At 34.9% G+C, this 22,496-nt stretch overlaps 1 protein-coding gene and 1 pseudogene across 2 annotated transcripts; both read left to right on the forward strand.

The window, feature by feature from the left end:
- Positions 1-92: 92 nt before the first annotated feature.
- On the forward strand, positions 93-19,244 carry HSD17B11 (hydroxysteroid 17-beta dehydrogenase 11). Of its 2 annotated transcripts, XM_011356320.2 has the most exons (7): positions 95-797; positions 2,802-2,909; positions 5,804-5,935; positions 7,306-7,412; positions 11,585-11,722; positions 15,918-16,034; positions 18,430-19,244. In XM_011356320.2, exons 1-7 carry the CDS (start codon positions 588-590, stop codon positions 18,518-18,520), a joined length of 903 nt encoding a protein of 300 aa, XP_011354622.1. In that variant the 5' UTR covers positions 95-587; the 3' UTR covers positions 18,521-19,244. The 2 variants fall into 2 exon arrangements, with proteins under 2 accessions (XP_023384207.1, XP_011354622.1); XM_023528439.1 differs by lacking the exon at positions 11,585-11,722 and having other exon boundaries at positions 93-797.
- LOC111737372 lies at positions 3,630-3,747 on the forward strand (annotated as a pseudogene).
- Positions 19,245-22,496: the final 3,252 nt, after the last annotated feature.

Below are 22,496 nucleotides of genomic sequence, written 5' to 3' on the forward strand. Positions count from 1 at the left end.
AAACAAAAAGCAATGTAGCGTCGTCTCAGCCGGGAGCAGAACTATGGGGCGTTTCCCTAGGCTCATTTAGACAGGCAACGACATTTGCATCACTTAACTAGTGAAGGGCGACCATTATGTTTCAAACAAGCATCTGGACTACGGACCCTGTCAATTACCCTTTAAGAGGAATTTATCAAATTTGGGAAAACAAGCAGCAACTATCCCTCCAAGGTCGGCTCACGAAATAGGAAACATGGGAGTGAGACGACTTTGGCTGCGGGCCTCATGGGGGCAGCGCAAACCAGAACCAGGAAGCCTTCCTCTCCTCTCGACTTTGTCCCTCCCGACTTTGTCCTTCCCAGGTTTCTGAGCCAGCAAGCAGTCGCTCCTCACCACATCTTGAGCCAATTGCAAAGGACCTAACCAAGCCCAGCCCAGTGGAAGGGACAGTTTCAGAGTTGTTTCGTTTTGATAAAGGATCCCTTCCTTGTTTTGGCTTTTGTTCTCGTTAGCGTTTGACGGTACTAACCCCTCCCGGCTCCTCACCCCCGAAACAATTAGTGATTGGTGGTAAAGCATACCAAATCCTTGGAGCAACCAACAAGATGCAGTTCATTCTCAGCTGCTTCCTGCTTCTGCCCTTACTGATCGTCTTCACCTTAGAGTCTCTCCTGAAGCTTTTTATTCCAAAGAAGAGAAAATCAGTCACTGGAGAAATCGTCCTGATTACTGGAGCTGGACATGGAATCGGGAGACTGACCGCCTATGAATTTGCGAAACTTAAAAGCAAACTGGTTCTGTGGGATATAAATAAGGTAATACTGCTTATTATGTTTTCTTCCTGGTAACTTTAATCTGTGGATATGTATGCATTTTGCAAGCAACAACCCCTTACAGAATCTTTATAAAGTAAGTAGAAAAAAATTATGGAATTATAGATGGAGGAGAACAGGGATTAATTAATGTGTTTATGAGCACAGTATGAATGAACCTAGACGATAATAAGATTCTCAGTTACTGCCCACTGCCCTTGTAAATTTCACTTTTTTGCCCTGACAATAATTTGTAATCTTCTCCTGAATCTGATTTCTCTGATCCCTCTATCTTAATCATATGGAAGAATAGTTTTAGCTAGTGTATTAATAGAGTAAGAGGTTTGTACCTATTTAGAAAAATATCTTACTTGCAGTTACTGAGGTGAGTGAGTTTAAAAGTTATCCAACAGAAAGCAACATTACTATGCCATAGTAATTTACAAGAGTAATTTTTAAAAATCATATTTTAGTTAAACACAACAAAAAGGAAGTCTTTAATGTAATTTTTACTGGAATAGTTGTAAGCTTAAGGAAGAGAGGAAGAATTAGAATTTTATCTTATGTTTGGCAAGTGGTTGATATACACACAGGTTTCCAGAAAGCACCTGGTGGCCTGAAATGCCTTACCTTACACATTAGTTAACATCCAATTAGTTAACATCTTGGCATGAACAAGAATTCATGGAATGTAAAGTTAGATGAGAGCTAAACCCAGTATGACTGATTGAGGTAGCAATCAGCAAATACTACTTGACTATCTGTTGCCTAGATATTAAGATCACAGAGGCAAACAAGAATAGGGTCCTATACTCTTACTCTAGTAAAGAAAATAGACTTTAAATAATTACATGTGCAATGAAAGATACAAACTAGGTCCAGCCTAGTCTGGTATGGTCCAAGTGGTGAAGGTCTGGTATAGCAGGGTGGTCAGGCTCCCCTGAGCAATCTACTTCTTCGTAGATAACTTACCCAATTTCTTGGGTAACTTCCGAGAGCTTTAGTTTCCTTTTCTTCAAAATAGATAAAACAATACTTATTTTAGAGGGCTGGAAGGATTATACCAAATACTGTATACAAAGCATTTAGCACAGTGTCTGACACAAGGTATATGCCAAATAACACATACTTAATATGACATTTAATGCCCTTTAATTTGGATTCCCACTTGCATTTATGACTTAGCAATACCAATTGACTAGTGCTTCCCCACAGAAACGTCCTCCTTTCTGTCCCTTTGCTTACAGTCTGGCTGGCATGCCCTGCCCCTCTCTTTGCACGGCTCTTCTACTCATCCTTAAGATCTAACTCATGTACCTCTTCTATAATTGCATCACATGCCCATTCTGTGTGTTCCCATAACTCTCTGTATAGCCCTCATATTATACTTACCACTCTATTAGTTTGAACTGGCAATATTCAATCCCTTATTCCAAAAGAATAACAATTTAATATGGTCCTACTAAATATTATACTTATTTTATGTTTCTACTACACTGTGAATCCACTGAGGTCAGGACTCTGACAGTCATATTTGTGTCCACAAAGTCCTTCTAGACACCTATACATTAAAATGTTGGAGGAATGAATGAATGAATGAATGAATAGTACTTAACTCCTTATTTATTTTGCAGCCAGAAAATTGACGTCCATGAATAGTTTTTAGTGACACAGAGAAAAAGTTTAATAGGATTTTTTTAAAAGCCTGATGTGGAACACACATACATAATACATACATACACACACAATGTAAAATTCGTGAATACGAAACCAATATTTTAACATTTTTATCTTTTTTAAACTTGCTTTAAGTTCAGTTCCAAATAAAAGAAGCTTGTTAAAGTATTGAGAGCAAAGTGTGCCTATATCCCTGTCAAAAATGTGTCAGTAAATTTTTGCCTGATCCTAGTTCAAAGAATCTGACTAGCCTTAATTCTTTTCAACTGTTGGTATAATATACTCGCATAACTTATTTTGTTTTCCTTGCCCTCTTTGCTACTTTTCCAGCATGGAATTGAGGAAACAGCCGCTGAATGCAGGAGACTGGGTGCAAAGGCTCATGCCTTTGTGGTAGACTGCAGTAACCGAGAAGATATTTACAATTCCGCGAAGAAGGTGAAATGTTACATCTGGTTAGAATCATCATGTCAGAGCTGGAAGGGATTTTGGAGATGACCCAGTCATGACCCAGACAAACAAAAGTTTTGCAATTTGCCCAAGGTTATGCAGCTAGCTAATGGCAGACCCAGAACTAGAACCTAGAACTGAAGTTCTCTAAATTAAGTGTATTCTGGAATCTTCCATGGAGCTTGTTAAAAAAATAGGCACCCCAGAGGTTTTCTTTCAGTAGGTAGAGGGCTGGGCCCAAGAATCCACATATTTAATACCCTACATACACACCCAGAGCTTGCCCATCTGATTCTGGTACAGGTAAATTCTTATGTGACACTGCAGATCACTGACACGATCTTCTGAAGCCCAGTCAAAAAACTGGGTTAGGGAGTTTGGATAAACCTGTTTATCAGTCTTAATTATAGATATATCCATTTCTATATAGCATTATTGGCCTCTTCTATTTACAACTGAGATGTGCTGTGTATAATGGGATTTCACTTTGACCTCACACATGTACTTGTTAACCAAATGTGATAATGTTAGGAAGGTCAGTAGAATTACCTGGGCAAATAATCATTCCTGGACCTCACCTTGAATATTCTGATTCAGTACGGTATAAAGATTCTGATTCAGCCATACCTGAGAACCTCTTAAATTTTAAGGAATTTTAGATTTGGGGACATTTTGAGCTAAGTCAAAAGAATAAGTAGAAATTACCCAGTCTACGGCCATGCCACTCTGAACAAGCCCAATCCCATCTAATCTTGGAAGCTAAGCAGGGTAGGGACTGGTTAGTACTTAGATGGGAGACCACTTGGAAGACCAGGTGCTGTAGGTGTAAACAATAAAAAATGAGGGATCGTAAGCTGACTAGGTCCTTGCAATCTGTGAGGTCAACCAAGGGTTGCCTCGCCTAAAAAAAAAAATTATCCAGCCTAGTGATGAGAAATGGCTTTCCTAGAAAGGAGTACAGTAAGATCAAGGCCTATTGGTAAGAAACATCTGCATTTAACAATAACTATTTTACTTAAATTAACAATTATTCTCCTTCATAGAGATGAGCACTTTTCCAATAATAGTAACTATGTCGCCTTGGACAAATTACTCAACCTCTCTGTGCCTGACTTCCTACAATTATAAAAGGGGGATCACAAAAAGATGAGGATTAAGTGAATTAATGATATAAAGTTCTTAGAACTCAGTAGTCACCCTATAAGAATTAGTTCTTAGTATTATAATAAAACCACCAGTATTATCTATATAATTTTGTTATTAGCCATTGTCAAGGGGATTTACTAGCCCAAAATCTTTAGTTATCTAAATGGAAAATATTCATTTTCAGATTCATCTGGGAATAAGCTTTTCTGGAAAAGATAATTTTATTTGAACCTATTCCATGTATTTTAACCATACTATTTTTACTGAAATTGTTCTAAGATGAACTAACTCGATGCTCAAACAGTATACACAATACATATGATTATCAGATATTTTTAAGTGGCTATTTTGTTATCAGGACAGTTTTATGCCACTAAACAGTTAAATGCTCAGCTTGCTTCCATTATTAAGAAATGTGCAACCAGATATTCATATTCCAGGGAGACAATAGGCGATGATGGAGGAGCTCAAAGATGAAGGAAGGGTCAAAAGGGTCTGGGCAAGTACTTTGGCAATATAAAGCAGTAACGTATATTTTGATTCGTGATGTTTTTGGAAGAGTTACAGCAGCTTCATCATTCAAACCGCATAAAATATCCTGTTTTTCTAAATAACTTAGGAGCATTATTCTGAACAACAGTTTTCATATTGTGCTAGAGGTGTGGATATAGGTACACATAATGTTGATCAAGGACCAGATAACTTAGCTTGATTCTTTCATAATTTAAATACAACCTGATGAAATTCAGTTCTGGCTGGGGAGGCTTCTCCATGGCACACTGGTGTCCTACTGGGGTGCTGATGGGCCTTCCCCTCCTGGCTTCCTTTCTGTTTGAGGTTTGAAACTCGTCTTGGGCTCTGCAGTCAGAAAATCTGAAAGAGTCCCAGTCATGTGACCTTTGGCAAGAAAGTTAGCCATTCTATGTTTCATGTTTCTCATCTTTAAAATGGGCATACTGAGAGTTGCTACCTCGTAGAATTGCTGTGAGAATTAAATGAGATCATGAAATCATATAAGATGCATAGTCCTTACATATGTGAAAGTTTTTAATAGGCTAGTCGCCACCTCCCCCTTAGTCCCCCAACACACTGCAGCATTAAATAATGATAACTCTATTAATAGAAGCTAGCTTTCATTTGGAACACAAAGTACAACAAAATGCATTGTAACTCTAGGGGGCATCTACAGAGAAGCTTAGTTACTCAAAAAAACATAAAAATACTGAATGAGATATTCTTGCATTGCTAGAAGCCTACTGCTTCTTGATGGAAAAAGGTTGGTGAGCATTAGAACGGAATGACCAAAAAAATAAATAGAAGATGTAGCCAGCTTAATGATGCAATCAGTTTTACATAGTTCCCCGTAATAGTTCCTGCATTTGCAAATTAATTTAACCTTTTTTTGGCTTACTTTTTGAAGTAGTATTTAAAAAATGAATGATGATTATTTGTCACTGGTTATATTTTTGTTAGTAAATGCCTCTTGAGCTATAATCCGTAGAGCAAAGTCATGAGACTAAATTGCAAAAGAAAATTTCTACCTAACAAACTTATAGGAAGAGCTGTTTTGAAATTAAGTACCTAAAATTTAAAAGTTATTTTTTCCATGTTGGCACATGGAGTCAAAATTTTTTTCCAACAGCTTATGGATAAACAGATACTTCTTTAATGGTTATTGCATGGAAAACTACCTTCATACCTCTTAATGATGCAAATATTTTTCTTTATTTTTAAAGGTGAAGGCAGAAATTGGAGATGTTAGTATTTTAATAAATAATGCTGGTGTGGTCTATACATCAGATTTGTTTGCTACACAAGACCCTGAGATTGAAAAGACATTTGAAGTTAATATATTTGCACATTTCTGGGTAAGTATGATTTCTTTTACAAAAAAAATCCCCTTTGTAAGACTCTAAGATTAAATTTAAAATGGAGCTTTCAGTAGACATAGATGTATCAAATCAACTCGACACTAAAGTTTTTTTCAGATACCAGGGATAACATACAAAGAGATCATTTTTCATGCTAGGACCAAAATTCATCAATTATTCTTCCTCCCCCTCAAAAAAATAATAAATAAATAAACATGAGGTATTATATATGTTTTAATTCTAAGCTAGAGTCTCGCATCTCTGTGTGATCATGTTTAGAGATGAAGTAGGGATTAGGTACCTTCTGAGTCATCTGTGATTTTATAAAAGGTGAACTCAGTTATCTTTCAGATTCTCATGAGACCCAGTTTTCCTGTTGTATCCTGGCCTCAAAGTTGTAAACTTTATAAACAACTCACCATTCAACATTGTGTGTGTGTGTGTGTGTGTGCGTGGCCTAATTATTGCCAAATAGCCAGTTTGGGATGAATAATCTCAAAAGAATATCGGAGTCAATTGATAGAAATGCAGTATCATGTTAATATTTCCAAGTTACTGACATCTGTCTGTATTTTTATGATTTATGAATGGGCCTATCTTTCTGCCTCCATTAGAATATAAGGTATTGTCTTACCTGCTTCTGAATCCCCATCATGTAATAGGTGCTCAGTAAGTATTTATTGTATAAACATTCAGTGACGATGAGAAGATTACTGTTCTTCGGTATTTTGATGATATAACCAAACTGTTTTCTAACAATTTCACATTAAATGTAAATTTTTTTGATAACTCTACATTATTATACCTATTCAGTGTATGAGATGATAGATGATATCAGTGACAAAAGGGAGAAGATCACTGGACATAACTTGTTCACAATTTATTTATTTCCACCCGCATTTCTACCCCTGACCTATGGATATTCCTGTTTCCCCTTAAGAACTGGATCTCTGAAGGTGGGGCGTCTCTTCCCACACGCTCATGGCATGCACCCAGGGCCTGGCACCCCAAGGCCCAGGGTACCCGGGTTATGGTCTGTGGCTCCACCTGGGGCGTGAACCCAGGACTTTCTGCATGCAAAGCAGATGTGCTAACCACTATACTCTGGAGCCACCCCTAACTTGTTCACAATTTAAATGGGATGGTTGCCCCAAGTTTTCAGTATCTATTGTTTAAGCTTAATTTTTCTAGTCTGGGCATCCTATCCAGTTGCTGTATGTTGCCACATTTGGCAATTAATCTAGGTTTTTTCATTTCTTCCAGGAACACTGTTAACAAAGTACACGTTTGTTTCAAAGTGTTTTCAAGGGGTCTGTGAATCAGAAATAACAATATTTCTTTTCTCTCTTAATAACAACTATTTCTAGACTACAAAGGCCTTTCTTCCAGCGATGATGAAGTGTAATCATGGCCATATTGTTACCGTGGCTTCAGCAGCCGGTTATGTAGGGATCCCTTTTTTAATGGCTTATTGGTAAGTGAACATGTGTTTCCTTCATTGGTTCCTAAGCTTAACTTGTGTTTGGTTTCTTACCTGTCTAATGAGCATTATAGTTAATGATGTAGAGTTGAAGTTGCTGAAATAGGCACAAAGTTGCGCAAAGTGGCTTATGTAACACCATTATTAACCATTAATCCCCTCCTATGTTGACTGTTCTCAGAGGTGGCTGCAGGGAAATTATCCAGTTAGAAACCAACTGCTTAAAGCATTTCTCATCCCTTTAAGCAGCAAGGAATTACAAAATAAGAGCAATAGTTTTGTACCAGGAACAGAAGTTAGTATTAATAATTTTAAATAATGTATTGTTGTGGAAATAAAATAGTGTGAAGACAAGAGAATATAATGTGGGATTCTAAACATTAAAAGCATCCAAACAATGAAATTGTTATAAAAAGACCTGTAATATTTATCCATTAAAAAAAACCACTATTGTAATAATTGAAGAACGTACTATAGCAAGCAGGGCTAAGTAATGTGCCCCACTGTATACTGTAAAGAACTGATCATTGAGGCCACTGCAGCCAAGGCGATCCTCCTGGTTGCATACACCCCAACAGTTTCTTGGCTATTTCTATACTTTACAAATAATTCTTAAAAATGTTGAATTATGATTATGTAAATATACATACAAATAATGCTCAAATTTGTTTTCTACCATTGTGCTCTTTTGGGATTATGTATCTAAATGCTAGAAACTATATAGTTGTATATATAGCTATAGATATGTGTATAAATATATAAACAGGCATGGATTGGTAACTTTGAGGTATATATATATATATATATATATACACACACACACACACACACACATATATTCTTGCATTTTAAAAGTTTGCAAGAAAGTGTATCGAACCGTTTATTCTAACCACACCTAGAGAATGGTTATTCTTAGGTAATAGCAAGAAAAATAAGATTTATTTTGTTCTTTTGTTCATCTGTTTTCTTTCCTTTTTCCTTTCTGAACATATATTTGTTTTATAATAGTTTAAAAAATAAATATAGACATGGATTGAGTTTTTTTAAAAAAGAATAAAGTAACTGCTGAAGCAGTCAGAGAAAGACCAGACCTATAGTGTACAGATTGTATCTTATCTCTTTCAAAGCTGATTTAAATTAGCTGATTAGCCCCTAGCCATCAAGAATTAATACAATCTGGTATTTATTTCACTTCCTTGATGAAGATAGTTGCAGGTGCTGCTGCCAGTCTACTATATAACATTCCTGCCCTGCCAAATTCTATCATATTCTCCAGGTAAGCAAAGAGTATCAGAGAATTCAACAGGGCTATAGTAAATACTGTAGCTCTTGATTCTGATTTGATTCTACCCCACTGAGTGTTTACAGTGAGAACCAAGAGAGAGCATACTTTGTGTACGGAACAAATTTATTTTGGTGACTAGTGATGGTGCTTTCAACAGAAGTAAAAGCTCTCATGGAGTACTTGTCAAAGCAGGAGTGATATACACAGTTGTACAAATTGTGCACTGCACAATTCTAGGATGCACTGTTCACAGTCAGGTCCTTTTAGAGTTCAATGATTTTCCTGCAAATGGCAGTAAATTAGCCTGAGAAGAGGAATGGCCTTTTCTAATTTACACGAAGATGCCCTTTAGGCTAAAAGGCAAGGTTGCACCTACACGAGCTGTATATGTCCAGCTTGGGAAAGATCTATGGTTTGCTTGCCCTCGCAGAACTTCTGTTTGGATCCTTAGCTATCCCTGGCCTGAGCTGTCACAGTCTTTGGTCCTTATTGACCACAGTATCTTCAATTTAGTTTTTGCTCTGCATCTGATCGATGGTAGAACTTTCACAGAGATTCACTAAGACTTCTCCCAGTAGAAAGCAATGTTTATCAGCTGTTATTAAACTGAGGTGTTGCTTTCTAAAACAAATTTTTTATTGAAGTATAACATACATTTATAAAACTGCAGAGATCATGAGTAAAGAGCTCAATGAGTTATTGCAAAGTAGATACATCTATTTAACCACAACACAGGTCAAAAAATAGGACATTACAAGACTCCGGAAGCTTTTTTGGGAACTCTTCCCATTCACCAATCCCTCTTTCCTTCTTAAAGTTAACTCTTATATTGACTTGTAACACCATTGATTAATTTTGCCTATTTTTGATCTTTATGTACATAAAATCACACTATTTTGTGAGATTTATCCCTGTCATTGTTGATAGGTATAGTTTAATCATTTTCATGCCTTTATAGCATTGCATTCTGTGACTAGATCGTTTTTTTAATTTTATTTTATTTTTTTTATTTTTTTAGATCATTTTTTATCCATACTACTGTTGATGAACATTTGGGTTGTTTCCAGAATAGGATTACTATGAATCTTGACTCAATCACTTAGTAATTTTATGTGACCTTTGACAAGTTACTCAATTTCTCTGTGCATTATTTTCCTCATCCATAACAGGCTAACTCATAACTTAACTAACTCATCAGGGTGCTATAAAGTTTAAATCATAATGTAATGCACTTAGCATAGAATCTGAAATCCTGCAAGTGTTCAGTGACAGGAGGGTACCTGTTGGGTATGTTCAATTCCACTTGCCTATATTCACACAATATGGTAAAGTCCCTCCTCTCATTTTAGCTTCTAGAATGCTTTGCCCTAGTGGAATTAAACGTATATGCTATGGCTCTTGTTTGTTAGAATGAAATAAGAGAGGACCTAGAGTAATCTTTTTTTTTTTTTTCCCTATAATCCAGCCCTCAGCTATCATTGTCCTGAGTTGCAGCCATAGCAAAAGAATCCATTACAGAATCCATTTCTATATTAGAAAAAAAATATTTAAATTTCTTTTGGAGTCATATTTCAATAGTTTTAAAGATTAATGTGAAAAATGCATGTTGAAAGAACTGAATTCATAATGAGGTTAATCTTTTGATTATATTGTTTTGCTGCTTGCTAAGTATTTTGTTTAAAAGTATCTTCATTTTAAAAAGAAAAATATTTGGTACCACAAAACTCTGGCTAATGTATCTTATCAACTCAAATAGCCAATTTACAAGCATGAAAGTTAGCAGTATGTATACATGTGGCAAAATTGAGACCTGATCATTAACTTGTAATGAAATGTTCTTTAAAAGAATAATTTGGAATAAGAAATATTAATTCAGATTATTAAGAATAAGAAATTTGATGTAATATTACAAAGTATGGGGAAAAAATCCACTCATTTTTAGCTTTCTTATATACATATGTGTATATATGTGTGTGTGTGTATATACATATGTATATTCATGTCTAAAAATAAATTCACCTTGAAGTTCAAAAATATAAAATTCTTTTCACATGCTCAGGTACATTAACTCTGAGTTTTAATATATTCCCGCACTTTTGGTTCACTTAGGAAAAATCAGAAAATATATTTTAGAAAAAGAAAAAAAGAAAACTTACTGATAATCTCACCATGCAGAAATAACCATAATAAGCATTTGTTATAACTTTTTAGGACATTTTAAATACTGATAGATAGTCATACATTTAAAAAAATCTACATACAAAAAAATTGCTTTTATTTAAGTTTAAAATGAACATTTTGTATGTTAATTAATATATATGTGCAACATCACTTTCAATTCCTGCATGGTATGCCACTGTACATATATGCCACTATTTATTTAATTTATCCGTTATTGTTGGGTAATTTATTTGTCTGGACTCTTTTAGTTGCCAGGAACACAAGAGGCCAAAAAAGGAATTTTTTGCCTCTGCAATTAAAGTCTCAGGCAGGCTCCCCTGTTGGCAAGTGAATTCCATTAAAGTAAATAATGAGCAGCCTACTAAATTAAATTTTATGGAAATAGCGACAACAAAACGAATACCCTACCAATTTTCCTAACAAGACATTTCAACCTGCTCAGTTGTCACTCTGATAAATGATGTTGGAATGCAGTAAATATTCTATGTCAGTGTTTTTTAGACTTTCCTGTGCCTGTAAATTACCCGAGAATCTTCTGGAATACAGATTCTGATTCAATAGGTCTGGTCTGGGCCTTGAAATTCAGGTGCTGGCCATGCTGCGGAACAGAGGCCCACACCTAAAGAAAACAGACATCTGAATTAAATAGATGCAGCAGCTTTCTTGAATTATTTTGTGAGCTCTCTGTGTTTATTTTCAGTTCAAGCAAGTTTGCTGCTATTGGATTTCATAAAACTTTGACTGCAGAACTTGCTGCCTTGGAAAGAACCGGAGTCAAAACAACATGTCTTTGCACTAATTTCATTAATACTGGCTTCATCAAAAACACAAGTACCAGGTTAGTTGAGACAGAAATGGAGATAAAAGGATTGGCAATTGCATGAATATGAGCCATTCTGTGGATTTTCCTAAGTGTTTTAATCCTTAAAACACCTGATATTCCATGCCCTTGGCTCATCTCAATTTCAGCTTTTGTAGATTGTGGGAAAACAGATGGAGAGACAAAGAGAGATGGTGAATATATATAAATGTAAATATGAATGACACAGGTGAACTTGCTAATCTTCCCTTTTTTTCTTCCCCCAAGCAGTGGATCTTAGACTTAAGTGTACATACATTTCACCAGGGATGCTTGGGAACCACATAGGAGCCCCAGCCCAGAGATGTTGATTTATTGGGTGGGACAGGGTAGTGGTGGGGATGGAAACCTGGAACTACGTGTGTTTACCACACATCATAGGTAATTCTGATAGAGAGAACCCAGGACTACAATGTGGAAAACAGTTTCTGTTGGTAATCCAGAGATTATCTTCCAAAATGAGTACCAGACCATGGTCTTTCCTTGGTTAAAAAATAAAATTATAAGGATCCGCTCTGAGGTTAATTGTTAGTGTTTCCGCTCTTTGGGCATAGCTTTAATGTCTTTATAAACATAATATATACTTTTAAAAATTCCAACATACAGAAAAATATAAATAAGAAAGTCCCTTTCTAGATTTTCTTAAAACCCTCTACCCTGTGGAAACTACTCTTAACATTTTGGTGAACATACTTCTAGACATCTCCCTAGGTACAGATCAAATGTCTGAATTTTATATAACTGGCATATGTTACACATGGGATTCTGGAAGCAGTAGGTAAACTGCTTACTTCCCTCAGCATTATGATTATAGACAATACTGTATTAAAAACTTCAAAGTTACTAAGAAATTAGATCTTAACTGTTCCCACCACAAAAAAGAAATGATAGTTATGTGATGGGATGGAGGTGTTAGGTAACGCTAGGGTTTGCAGTATATACATGTACCAAATCAACACATTGTACACCTTAAACTAACACAATATGATATGTCAACTATATCTCAATAAAAAATTAATTAATTAATTAAAAGAGTTCACTAAAACTGAAAGGGAATGTCAAAGGAAAAGGTGAGTGGCATTCCCAAGGATAAAATTTGCCAATTTCTCCCATTATTTTCAGGATCTAGATACCAAAATAATGTTTGAGTCAAGTTTTTCATTCAGACCGTCTTTCAGCAGTTAAAAAGAGGCACCATATTTTTTAAAATTGTAATTGAATTTTTTACCTTAGTCCCTAGGACCAGGCTGCACAAGCTAACCTTCCTGTGGGCAAGGGTGCCCTTTCTTGGCAAGGCTCTACTAGTACAATAAAAAAATAATGGAAGCTTGCTATAGGAAGAAAGTATAAATAGAAGGTGGTGTGATTCTAGCCTAGTCACGGGAATATAACCTGGCTAAAGAAGCATCTAGGGCTTGGGCCTGTCATATAAACCCCTTTGAAGATTAGGCTCATACTAGAATGGATGCCAATGTGAGGTTGGTTTTAATCTAGAAACTTAGTTCTTCTAATTAGAGGACAGAGAGATCTTATTCTAGTTTATATTTGGGGCACTGAATAAAATCAGTAATTTTCTTAAACCTCACAACAATAGTTGCTTACTTGTCGAGTAACTTGCCTGTAAGTAGCAGAACTGGATTCAGACCAAACTTTGTCTTCTTTACACAGAGGACAGCCTTTCTGAAAGAAGGAAACTGAACTGACTTCTAAATGACTGATTCAAAATAATTTGTATCATATTAATATTGGAATTTAAATTCTCTTTTAAATCACACAAATGATGTAGTTTATTTGTTCTTATATTTACACATCTAACACACTGCAAAGAAACTGGTTTACTGTAAAGGTTATAACAGCATAATCTGAGTTAGGCTATTGATTTGAGATCTTTCTTCATTTTTCATGTAGGTATTTGTAGCTATAAATTTCCCTCTGAACACTGCTTTTGCTGCATCTCATAAATGTTGTATGTTATATCTTTTTATTCATCTCAAAGTATTTCCTAATTTCCTGGGATTTTTTTCCTTTGTCTCATCAGTTAATTCCCACATATTTCTGAATTTTCCAATTTTCCTTCTATTATTGATTTCTAATTTCATTCCATTGTGGTCAGAGAACATACTTTGATTTTAATCTTCTTCAATTTAACACGGCTTGTTTTGTGGTATAACACGTGATCTGTCCTGGAGAATGTTCCTTGTGCCCTTGAGAAGAATATGTATTCTGCTGTTGTTGAGTGGCGTTGTCTATAAATGCTGCTAGGTCTAGATGATTTATATTGTTTTTCAAGTCTTCTATTTCTTTGTTATCTTTTGTCCAGTTCAATCCATCATTAAAAGCGGGATTAATGTCTCCAACTTTTATTGTTAAATTGTCTATGTTCTCCCTTCAGTTCTGTCAATTTTATGCTTCAGTCTTGTCAGTTTTTTGCTTCATGTATTTTGGGACTCCTGTTAGGTATATGAACAATTTTTAATGAAATGTTTTTCTCTCAAATAAGTTATCTCTTTCCAATTAGTAATATAGACAATGTAGCATAATCTGGATTTATTAGCTTAAGTGTAATTGGATGTTCTGATTAATTTTTTTGACGACCAAGAATTATTTTTGTTGAACATTCTTTTAAAACATCTACTCTCCTACATGTAATATATTTAACGAAATCTGTTTCCTCACATTACCAATGGAGTGTGGTGGATAATACTCATTCAGTAACACCATGTCGGTAACTTGAAATTGGCCATGAAGGGAGTATTTACACCATAGAAATTGGAAAATGCTACAAAACTGGTAATTCTGTCTCCTTGAGAGCCAGTGAAACATTTACCAGCATACCACTGAATTATCCCTATTTTTCAAATTAAACACAAAAACCAAAACCTGAACTTTAAAGAGTAGAAATTTCTTTCCTAAAATTATTAAGCTACTTAAGTGGTAAAGTTAGATGATCAAACACCCCACCTATGCCACAGGTTAAAAGACAACTTAGTCTTCTTCAAGTTTCCATCGCCTTTCATTTTTACCTCCATTGGCCAAAGCCATCACTTTCACTGTTGTATTTCCTCTCCTGTCACATCTCCAAACTCTTCATATGAAACACTATTGTTTCAGAGTCCTGGGATGAACACAGCATTCTAATAAATGACCAATCTATGCTGAGAATGAAAAATTATATCATATATGTTTTATGTTTTGTTCTCCTTCAGGTATCCAATTATTGTGCTCATTTATCCCACTTTTACTTTATTGCTATTTTTTTCTGAATGAACAATTCTGTATTCATTTTTAAGGAGTCTCATCCAATTCTTTTTGTCTCACTTCTCTTAACTAGTCACATCATTTAAAATCTGCCTCCCCAAAATGTTAGTCGTCAAACAGTTTGATGACATTGGCAAATGTCATGACTGTATTTAATTATGAATCATTTTTTCCTAAGTCATTAGTGAAATCTTAAAAATTCAGGACCAAATTTTGTGCAACTGCATCATAAGTGCACTTATTCTAACACCCAGATAAAAACGGCCACTTTTTAGGGACCACCTACTATTCAATAGTGAATATACCAGGGTGTTTACACAGTGAAGATATAACATGGAGCTAAGTAACAGCTGAAAATTAAATGAAGACCTGATAAAGTGGTAAAGTTAAATAATCAAACATAATATAAGAGTTTCGTATGGTGACCAAGGACCTAGGTTCCTACATTTTAAATTCTCCAATACTTTAGAAATTATTCATTAAAAAAGTCTTAGTATATAATAAAACTTGTACAATGGTATCTGATTTCTATTCCAAGACTTCTAAAGATTTAAAAGTGAATTTGTCAGACTTAATCTAGCTAAATTATTTTTGCATCCTAGTTACTTCCATACTTCTCATTTGCATAGTAGGGACTATGGTCTCTCCTTCATAGGGTAATTGTAAAACTTTTGTGAGATAAGCTGTGTAGAATGTTTAGCACAATGTGCAGTACATGACAAGCACTAAGTAAGTGGTGGTGGTTGTTATTCTTCTTATTATTAATGCTAAAGCAGCTACCATTTTTGAGCACCTATGATGCTCCAAGTCAGTAATGTTATGGTTCCTGTGGTAATTTAACTTATTTGTTTAGCACTAAACTAAAGCTGAAGCATCAGTGAAATTATTTGTTTCTGAAGTCTGCTTCTGATTTCAGTTTGGGACCCCCCTTGGAACCTGAGGAAGTGGTAGACAAGCTGATGAATGGGATCCTGACTGAGCAGAAAATGATTTTTGTTCCATATTGTATAAAAATTTTAACAATGTTGGAAAGGTAAGCGACAGATATGTTTGTCAGCGTTATAAATATTTATCTAATGCATGTTTTTACTCAGATTAAAACCAAATTTTTATAAAGTACAATTAAAGGAAATTAAGTTAATAAAGATAATGGGCTTAAAGAATCCATCAGTTTCTAAAGTACATTTGTTAATTATTGAAGCAAGATTGGTGTAGCAGTTGGGTAAATAAACTGAATAATTTCCATAGGTTTTTAAGTTTTTTTTAAGAAAGAAATTTGTATATTTCTGGAAGTCTTGTCTTATAAATGAATGAATATGAAGACAATTTTTAAGCATTACTACATAACGGAATTGTAGGACAGTAATATTAGAAGAGACCATAGTTATGTTTTAGATATTCATTTAAATATACAAAAGATAATCATTGAGGTATTATTTTGTGCAAAATCACACTGCAGCATAGGAATTGCTAAATAATCTTATATAGTTTTAAAGATCCTTGAGCCTCGCTGCTTTAAATGTGGTCCATGGATCAGCAGCATCAGCATTAGCATCACCCAAGAGTTTTAGAAATGCAGAATTTCCTGATCGCCTGAATCAGAATTTATATTTTAATAAGATCCATAGGTGATTTGTATGCATATTCAGATTTAATGTACAGCCAACAATGGAAACCACTGGTGCAAAGAATGGCTTATCTTAACACATTGCCTCATTACTCATCTGAGAAAGCTGTGTGGCAATGAGACTGGTCAGTTAATGAGGAGAAAGTGAATAGGTGCCATAGCTCAAACAAACAAACAAACAAACAAACAAAAACGCCTCTTACTGCATGTCTCCAGACTCAGGCTCCTCCAACATGGTAGTGGTATCAGAATCACTTGGGAAGTCAATTTTAAATATAGATTTCTGGATCTCACCTCTCAAGATTTTAATATAAGATGTTTGAGTTGGGACTCAGAAATCTGTATTTTAACTGGCCACTGCTACAGGCAGTTAGTTCAAAGATCATAGTTTAAGAATTACTGACCTAGAGACTGAAAAATAATTGAAGAAATCAAAAGCATAAGTGACATGTGTCGGGTTTTTTAGCCCCTTCTTCTAGGAAATGTGGTTGAACATACCTTAGAGGTTTAGGGAGTAAAACCCAAAGATCTCCTTGGTGAGTAAATGAGTTAAAACCTGTGAAGTGCTTAGCATTTTATTTGTCACATCACATAAGTAAGCACTCAATGATTACATTCCTTTAGAATGTAACTCTATGAGAGAAGGAATTTTGCCTGTTTTTCATCACTATATACCCTGCACTGTGAAGAGTTGATGGACACCTAAAAGACACCAAACAGTTTGATGATCGAATAAACGAATCTGTTTCCTAGACTTTTAGCATAGAGACTCAAAGTCTGTGCTCTGGAGTTAGGTGAAGCTGTGTTTGTGTGACTTGTTTGCAACATGAACATGAATGAGTTATTTAACTTCTTTGAAGCTTAGTTTCTTCATCTGTCACATGGAGACAACAATAAGACTTTATAGGGCTATAAAGAATAAATAAAATAATGCATTTAAAGTGTTTAGCATACTATAAATACTTGATAAATGTTATATACCACTATTTTTATAATTACTACTATTATTATCATTGCCCTGATTTTCCCCTATGAATGTTCAGTGCTCAATTTCCAAACTTTATTAATGCCATCTAGACAGATGTCTGAATATAGGTATACTAAATTACATATTCTGTTTAGTTTCTGTCAGACTTATTGGAATGTGACAAGTTCCTCAATATTCTTAAGGATAGGGTGAGGAGAAAAAAATTAGACCTACTTGTCTATCATCATTTAAGATATTTTATATTAACACATTGATTCTTCAAAGAACACTGTGGAGTGGGTGTTAATTTTTCTGTTTACATGTGAGGAATTTAAACTCAAAAGTTAAATAATTTGTTCAGAATTATGCTCAAAACCAAGTCTGTTGACTGGGGAACCAATTCTGTTTCTCCAGCCTCTTAGTGGGGGTGGGGAAGCAGAACATTTTAATAATATTCTGGATTATAAAGTATAAAATTAGTTGCTATTCTCGCTTCCTTTTCAATGTCAATTTTTTAAAATCCTCTAGCATGTCAGCTATTCAGTTCCATACACTTCCTCTTTTAGATCTTTTGAAAAATATAGGCGTATATTTATTTTAAAACAATATTCCAAGTCACTTCTACCCTAAGAATGTTAAACCTTTTTTTTTCCTTTTGAAAAGGAAAAGGATTTAATTGGCAAGAACATATAGCAATGACCATGTTAAACTTTTTAATCTTGTTTAAAATGAACATAGACATGATACATGATAAACATAAGTATTTTAAGAGAAGATAGCTTACAAATGCACTTAATATTAATTTTCTAATTATTTTCATGTATCTTTTTTTAGGATCTTTCCTGATCGTTTCCTGACAGTTTTAAAACGGAAGTTCAATATTAAGTTTGATGCAAATATTGGATATAAAATTAAAGGACAATAAGTACTTGGTTTTGTTGAAAATTGATTTACCAGGTTTAAGTTGATTTCATCTAATATTAATCAGAATTTTAATGTTTGGACTTCTGCTTTTCCCAATTATCTTTTTCTTCAATATCACCTTTTGAGGCTCTGGAGTATCCTTTATTATTCCTGTTCTTTAACTGAAAGCTAATGTCATGTAATACAAAGAGAGAAATATCTTAGCAATTGACCTTATGGAAATCGAGAAAAAGAACAAAAGCAGTTTTACAATAATTTCCAAGATTTTATGGCTTATATGAAGGCTTTGCAAAATTTGCACTGTAAATGTTTAAGATATATTTTTATTTTTAATCACACTTAAATTTTATACTATTCACATTTCCTTTTTCTATTATACATAAAAACTTCAAGCTCTCTAAATATAATGACTATATCTAGTGGCATTTCACAATGAATTTCACATGATATAAAATATGTCACTCAAATATTTCATCCTATACATTACCACTCTGATTCCAGAGAGATACCTTATGTTCTAATGCCAAACATTTCAGCACAAGGTGGACACTTGCTGCAAGTAAAAAAGTATCATTGGGATTTAAAGCAGAGAATTGGAAGAATGTACCCAAAGTGGCAACAATAAGAAATGGATCAAACTTAAACCTGTGGTGATTCCATCTTTTTATTTTGAACAGAACATGGCTTAACCGTCAAAATAAAGAAAAATAGATTATGTAATTAAAGATCTTTATTTTTTTACTGTCTGGAAATTTCTCAGATGAGAGTGAGGCACAGAAAGATGGTAATATAAGACTAGACCTATAAATTGAAAAAATAAGTAGGTTTGTTGGATTTCTAGTATAGAAAAATGTTTTCAAGACTATGTTAGATACATTCATATGATATAAAGAATTTTGGTCCTTATATCAGAAAGTTCATACTCATAAAACATAAATCAGAGTCACTGACCTCTGTGAAATATAACAAATGAGCCACATTTAGATTCAGATACTTCATAGTGAAAGATTTTGATCATTTCTAAACAGAAACTAATATTTATTCAACATGTGTCAGGTGCTGTCCTAAACTCTTGACTTATTGAACAAGTCAGTGCCACTGCAGATCACAAGGATTATGTGACAATCTGTTTAAGGAAGATTATACTCTAGATTCTATACCACATAAGCAAATTTCACAGAAGATATTCCTACAATAAATTTCTCCCTCTTCCCCATCAAATACCTTCTTCTAATACAGAAAATCAAAATACAATTACTGTTAGACTATGTTCAACATTTAGTTGATGTAAAGACATATCTGAGGCAAAAATACCTGCTTTCCAAAACATTTAAAGAATGTAACTTAGATTTCTCTCTATACATTACCCATACTGCAGTAGCACTCTACTAGAGTATCTGTGAGAATGACACTAGAACGTGTACAGTCTGTTACAGTAAGCTTCTAACTTATTTTGAAATAGCTGTTTGTTCTTTTAATTAAGTTATACCTGTTCAGCTTGCCAAGTGGAAAAGTGAAGTAGGCTAGGAGAAAGCCATTAATGAAACTTCAGTAAGATAACTGAGATCCAGAATGTACTGATAACTTTCTTTTTTTCACAATAAACCTATTTTGGCTGTTAACATGCCTGTCTGAAATTAACACTTAGATGAACTTTGGCCTTAATCATTATGAAAAATAAGTACTACTTCTAGATATTATGCTGACAGAATGGTAACCAGTTCTTTTTATTGAATGTTAACCACATGCTAGGCACAGTTTGCCATTTAATCCTGCAGTGATCCTGTGTCGTGGGCATTGTCGAAAGACTTGAAATAGCTGTGAACACAGCAGTAGTAAGCAGGAACCCAGAACCTTAGAGGCTGGAGCCCTACTCTGCTGGAAGGTAAATGATGGAATGAACGCTGTAGGGGTTCTAAATTTTGTTCTTTGCTTTTTTTAAAAAAAAAAAAGCTTGCTCCAATTCACCAACATCAGGCAATTTCTGCTGTGACTCTTAAGTTTGAAAACTTTTAAATAACTATTATTTGAATCAAGTTAATTCTACCTTTGAACCCATTTCTCAGCAGGTTAGTAGGAAAATCCATCTCAGCCATCAATAGGGCTACTTCTGAATGGCATGCCAAAATCAAAGAGGCTTACCTTATCTTAGGGTGAGTGGGGAAAGACTCCTAATGTCAAGTATCAGGGAACTCTGTCCCTAAACCAGGACCTCGATGACAGATGGCTCTCTCTTTTGTGAGGTCCATAAATCCTGACTGTGTCAAAGAAACTGCCCTCCATGGACACACCATAAAACCTCCAAGGACTTGCTGACATCTCGAGGCCCTGCCATAGGACTGTTAGGACTCACAGCTCTCCTATTCCATTTGAGAATGTTCCCATGCTCACTTTTAGAAACACTCGTCCCTACCCCACCCCCATACCACTGTTCTCACTTGCTAGAAATCTACTCTTTTTAACGGAAACAAAGATTAGAAAGAGTAAGGAATCAAGCCAAGGAAGGGGGTTAAAATTCACTCTTAGTACATCCTCAACACTAAATTGGCTAGTGAGTAAATGGCTAATAAGGATTTTACTATGAAGAAAGGGAGCAATTATTAACAGCCTCCTCCCCCAGGCTGGCTGACAGGTTTACTCACTTGGACAATTCTCTGTGTGACATCATTATCCTCATTTTATAGACGAGGTAACTGTAGATTAAAGAGTTTCAACAAACTTACCTAAAATCACATAGCTACTTAGAGTTCAAGCTGAAGATCTGAACCCAAGTTTGCTGATCTCTCTTATCATACAGCCTCAGTGGAATTCTTGGAGAGTTGGACCATTATCCTAAACTCCCTCTGCTTCCTTTTACCCAAGCTTTTCGTGGTATTCAAATAATATTCCAAAATCAGCCAATAAAAAGCTCTGGTGGCAACTGAAACTATTTCATCTAGGAATTATTTTAAAGTAAATAAATGCTGCAATGCACTTATCCAACTGTTCGACCTAAAAAGGTCCATTCTTCCCTGGCCTAATATCACCATAATGTAATTTCCTGAAATTAAAATGCTGAGCCTGAAAATATTGAGATAGTCTTAATCTATACTGGACATCATACTCTTCCCTAAAACAGATAAGAATTCCCACTTGACCTCAGAGCTAATCTGACTACTCAGGTTTTTTTTCGTTTTCTTTCTTTTTTCTTTTTATTAAAAAATTTTTTTTTTTGTCTAGGGATAACTGGGCCAACCTCAGAATTAGGGAGATGTGCCTTGTATTCTTACAGTCTTTCCCATAATTACAGGTGCCTTAGTACTGCAAAAAAGAGCACTGGGCAATCTAATTTAAGCTAGCTGTTCTAGAACCTATTTCTTCATCTATAAAAGAATCTAATTAGACTACATAATCTCCTAGATTTTCTTCAATTACAGTTAAATAAATGTCTTATAATCAACACATGCGAAGCCTAGCATCTCTCTATCCCATCTGTGTTCCCTAACAGAGAATGGCATTTCTAACAAGTGTCCAAACCAATAACCTAGGGTTATACCTGCCTTATTCCTTCCCCTTATCCTCATCCCTCACCTCACCAAAATCCTCTAATCCCCACCACACACATTCAATATCAATTGCCATTCCCACATTTGTATTTTCAGCCTGAATCTCTCCTATGAACATCAGACACATATCCAAATGCTTTCTTGATATCTCTGTCTGTGTGGCCAACATTCATTTCAAGGTAATATTACCAAAATTAAGTTTATGATGTTATTTCAAACCATTGTTCCAGTTGCTCAGGGCGAAAAAAAAAAATTAATGTCTTCCTTGATTCCTCTCTCTCATTGCCCACATCCATGATAAAACAGTTGTGTTTGCTTTTGCTGTGCCTTCAGAATATATCCAGAATTTTATCACCTATCATCCCCACTGCTACTACCTTGATCCAAGCAATCATCACCTCTATTCCCCTTTGTGCTATTCCCAACACAGTA

This window comes from Pteropus vampyrus, unplaced genomic scaffold (assembly GCF_000151845.1).
Source record: "Pteropus vampyrus isolate Shadow unplaced genomic scaffold, Pvam_2.0 Scaffold25, whole genome shotgun sequence".
Taxonomy (NCBI): domain Eukaryota; kingdom Metazoa; phylum Chordata; class Mammalia; order Chiroptera; family Pteropodidae; genus Pteropus; species Pteropus vampyrus.

What these genes read in the sequence shown, in the direction of transcription:
- HSD17B11 (XM_011356320.2), top strand. Translation starts at nt 588, where the DNA reads ATGCAGTTCATTCTCAGCTGCTTCCTGCTTCTGCCCTTACTGATCGTC. An exon ending in TTTACAATTCCGCGAAGAAG is followed by an intron (nt 2,910 to 5,803) that starts GTGAAATGTTAC and finishes TTATTTTTAAAG; the next exon opens with GTGAAGGCAGAAATTGGAGA. An exon ending in CCTTTTTTAATGGCTTATTG is followed by an intron (nt 7,413 to 11,584) that starts GTAAGTGAACAT and finishes GTTTATTTTCAG; the next exon opens with TTCAAGCAAGTTTGCTGCTA.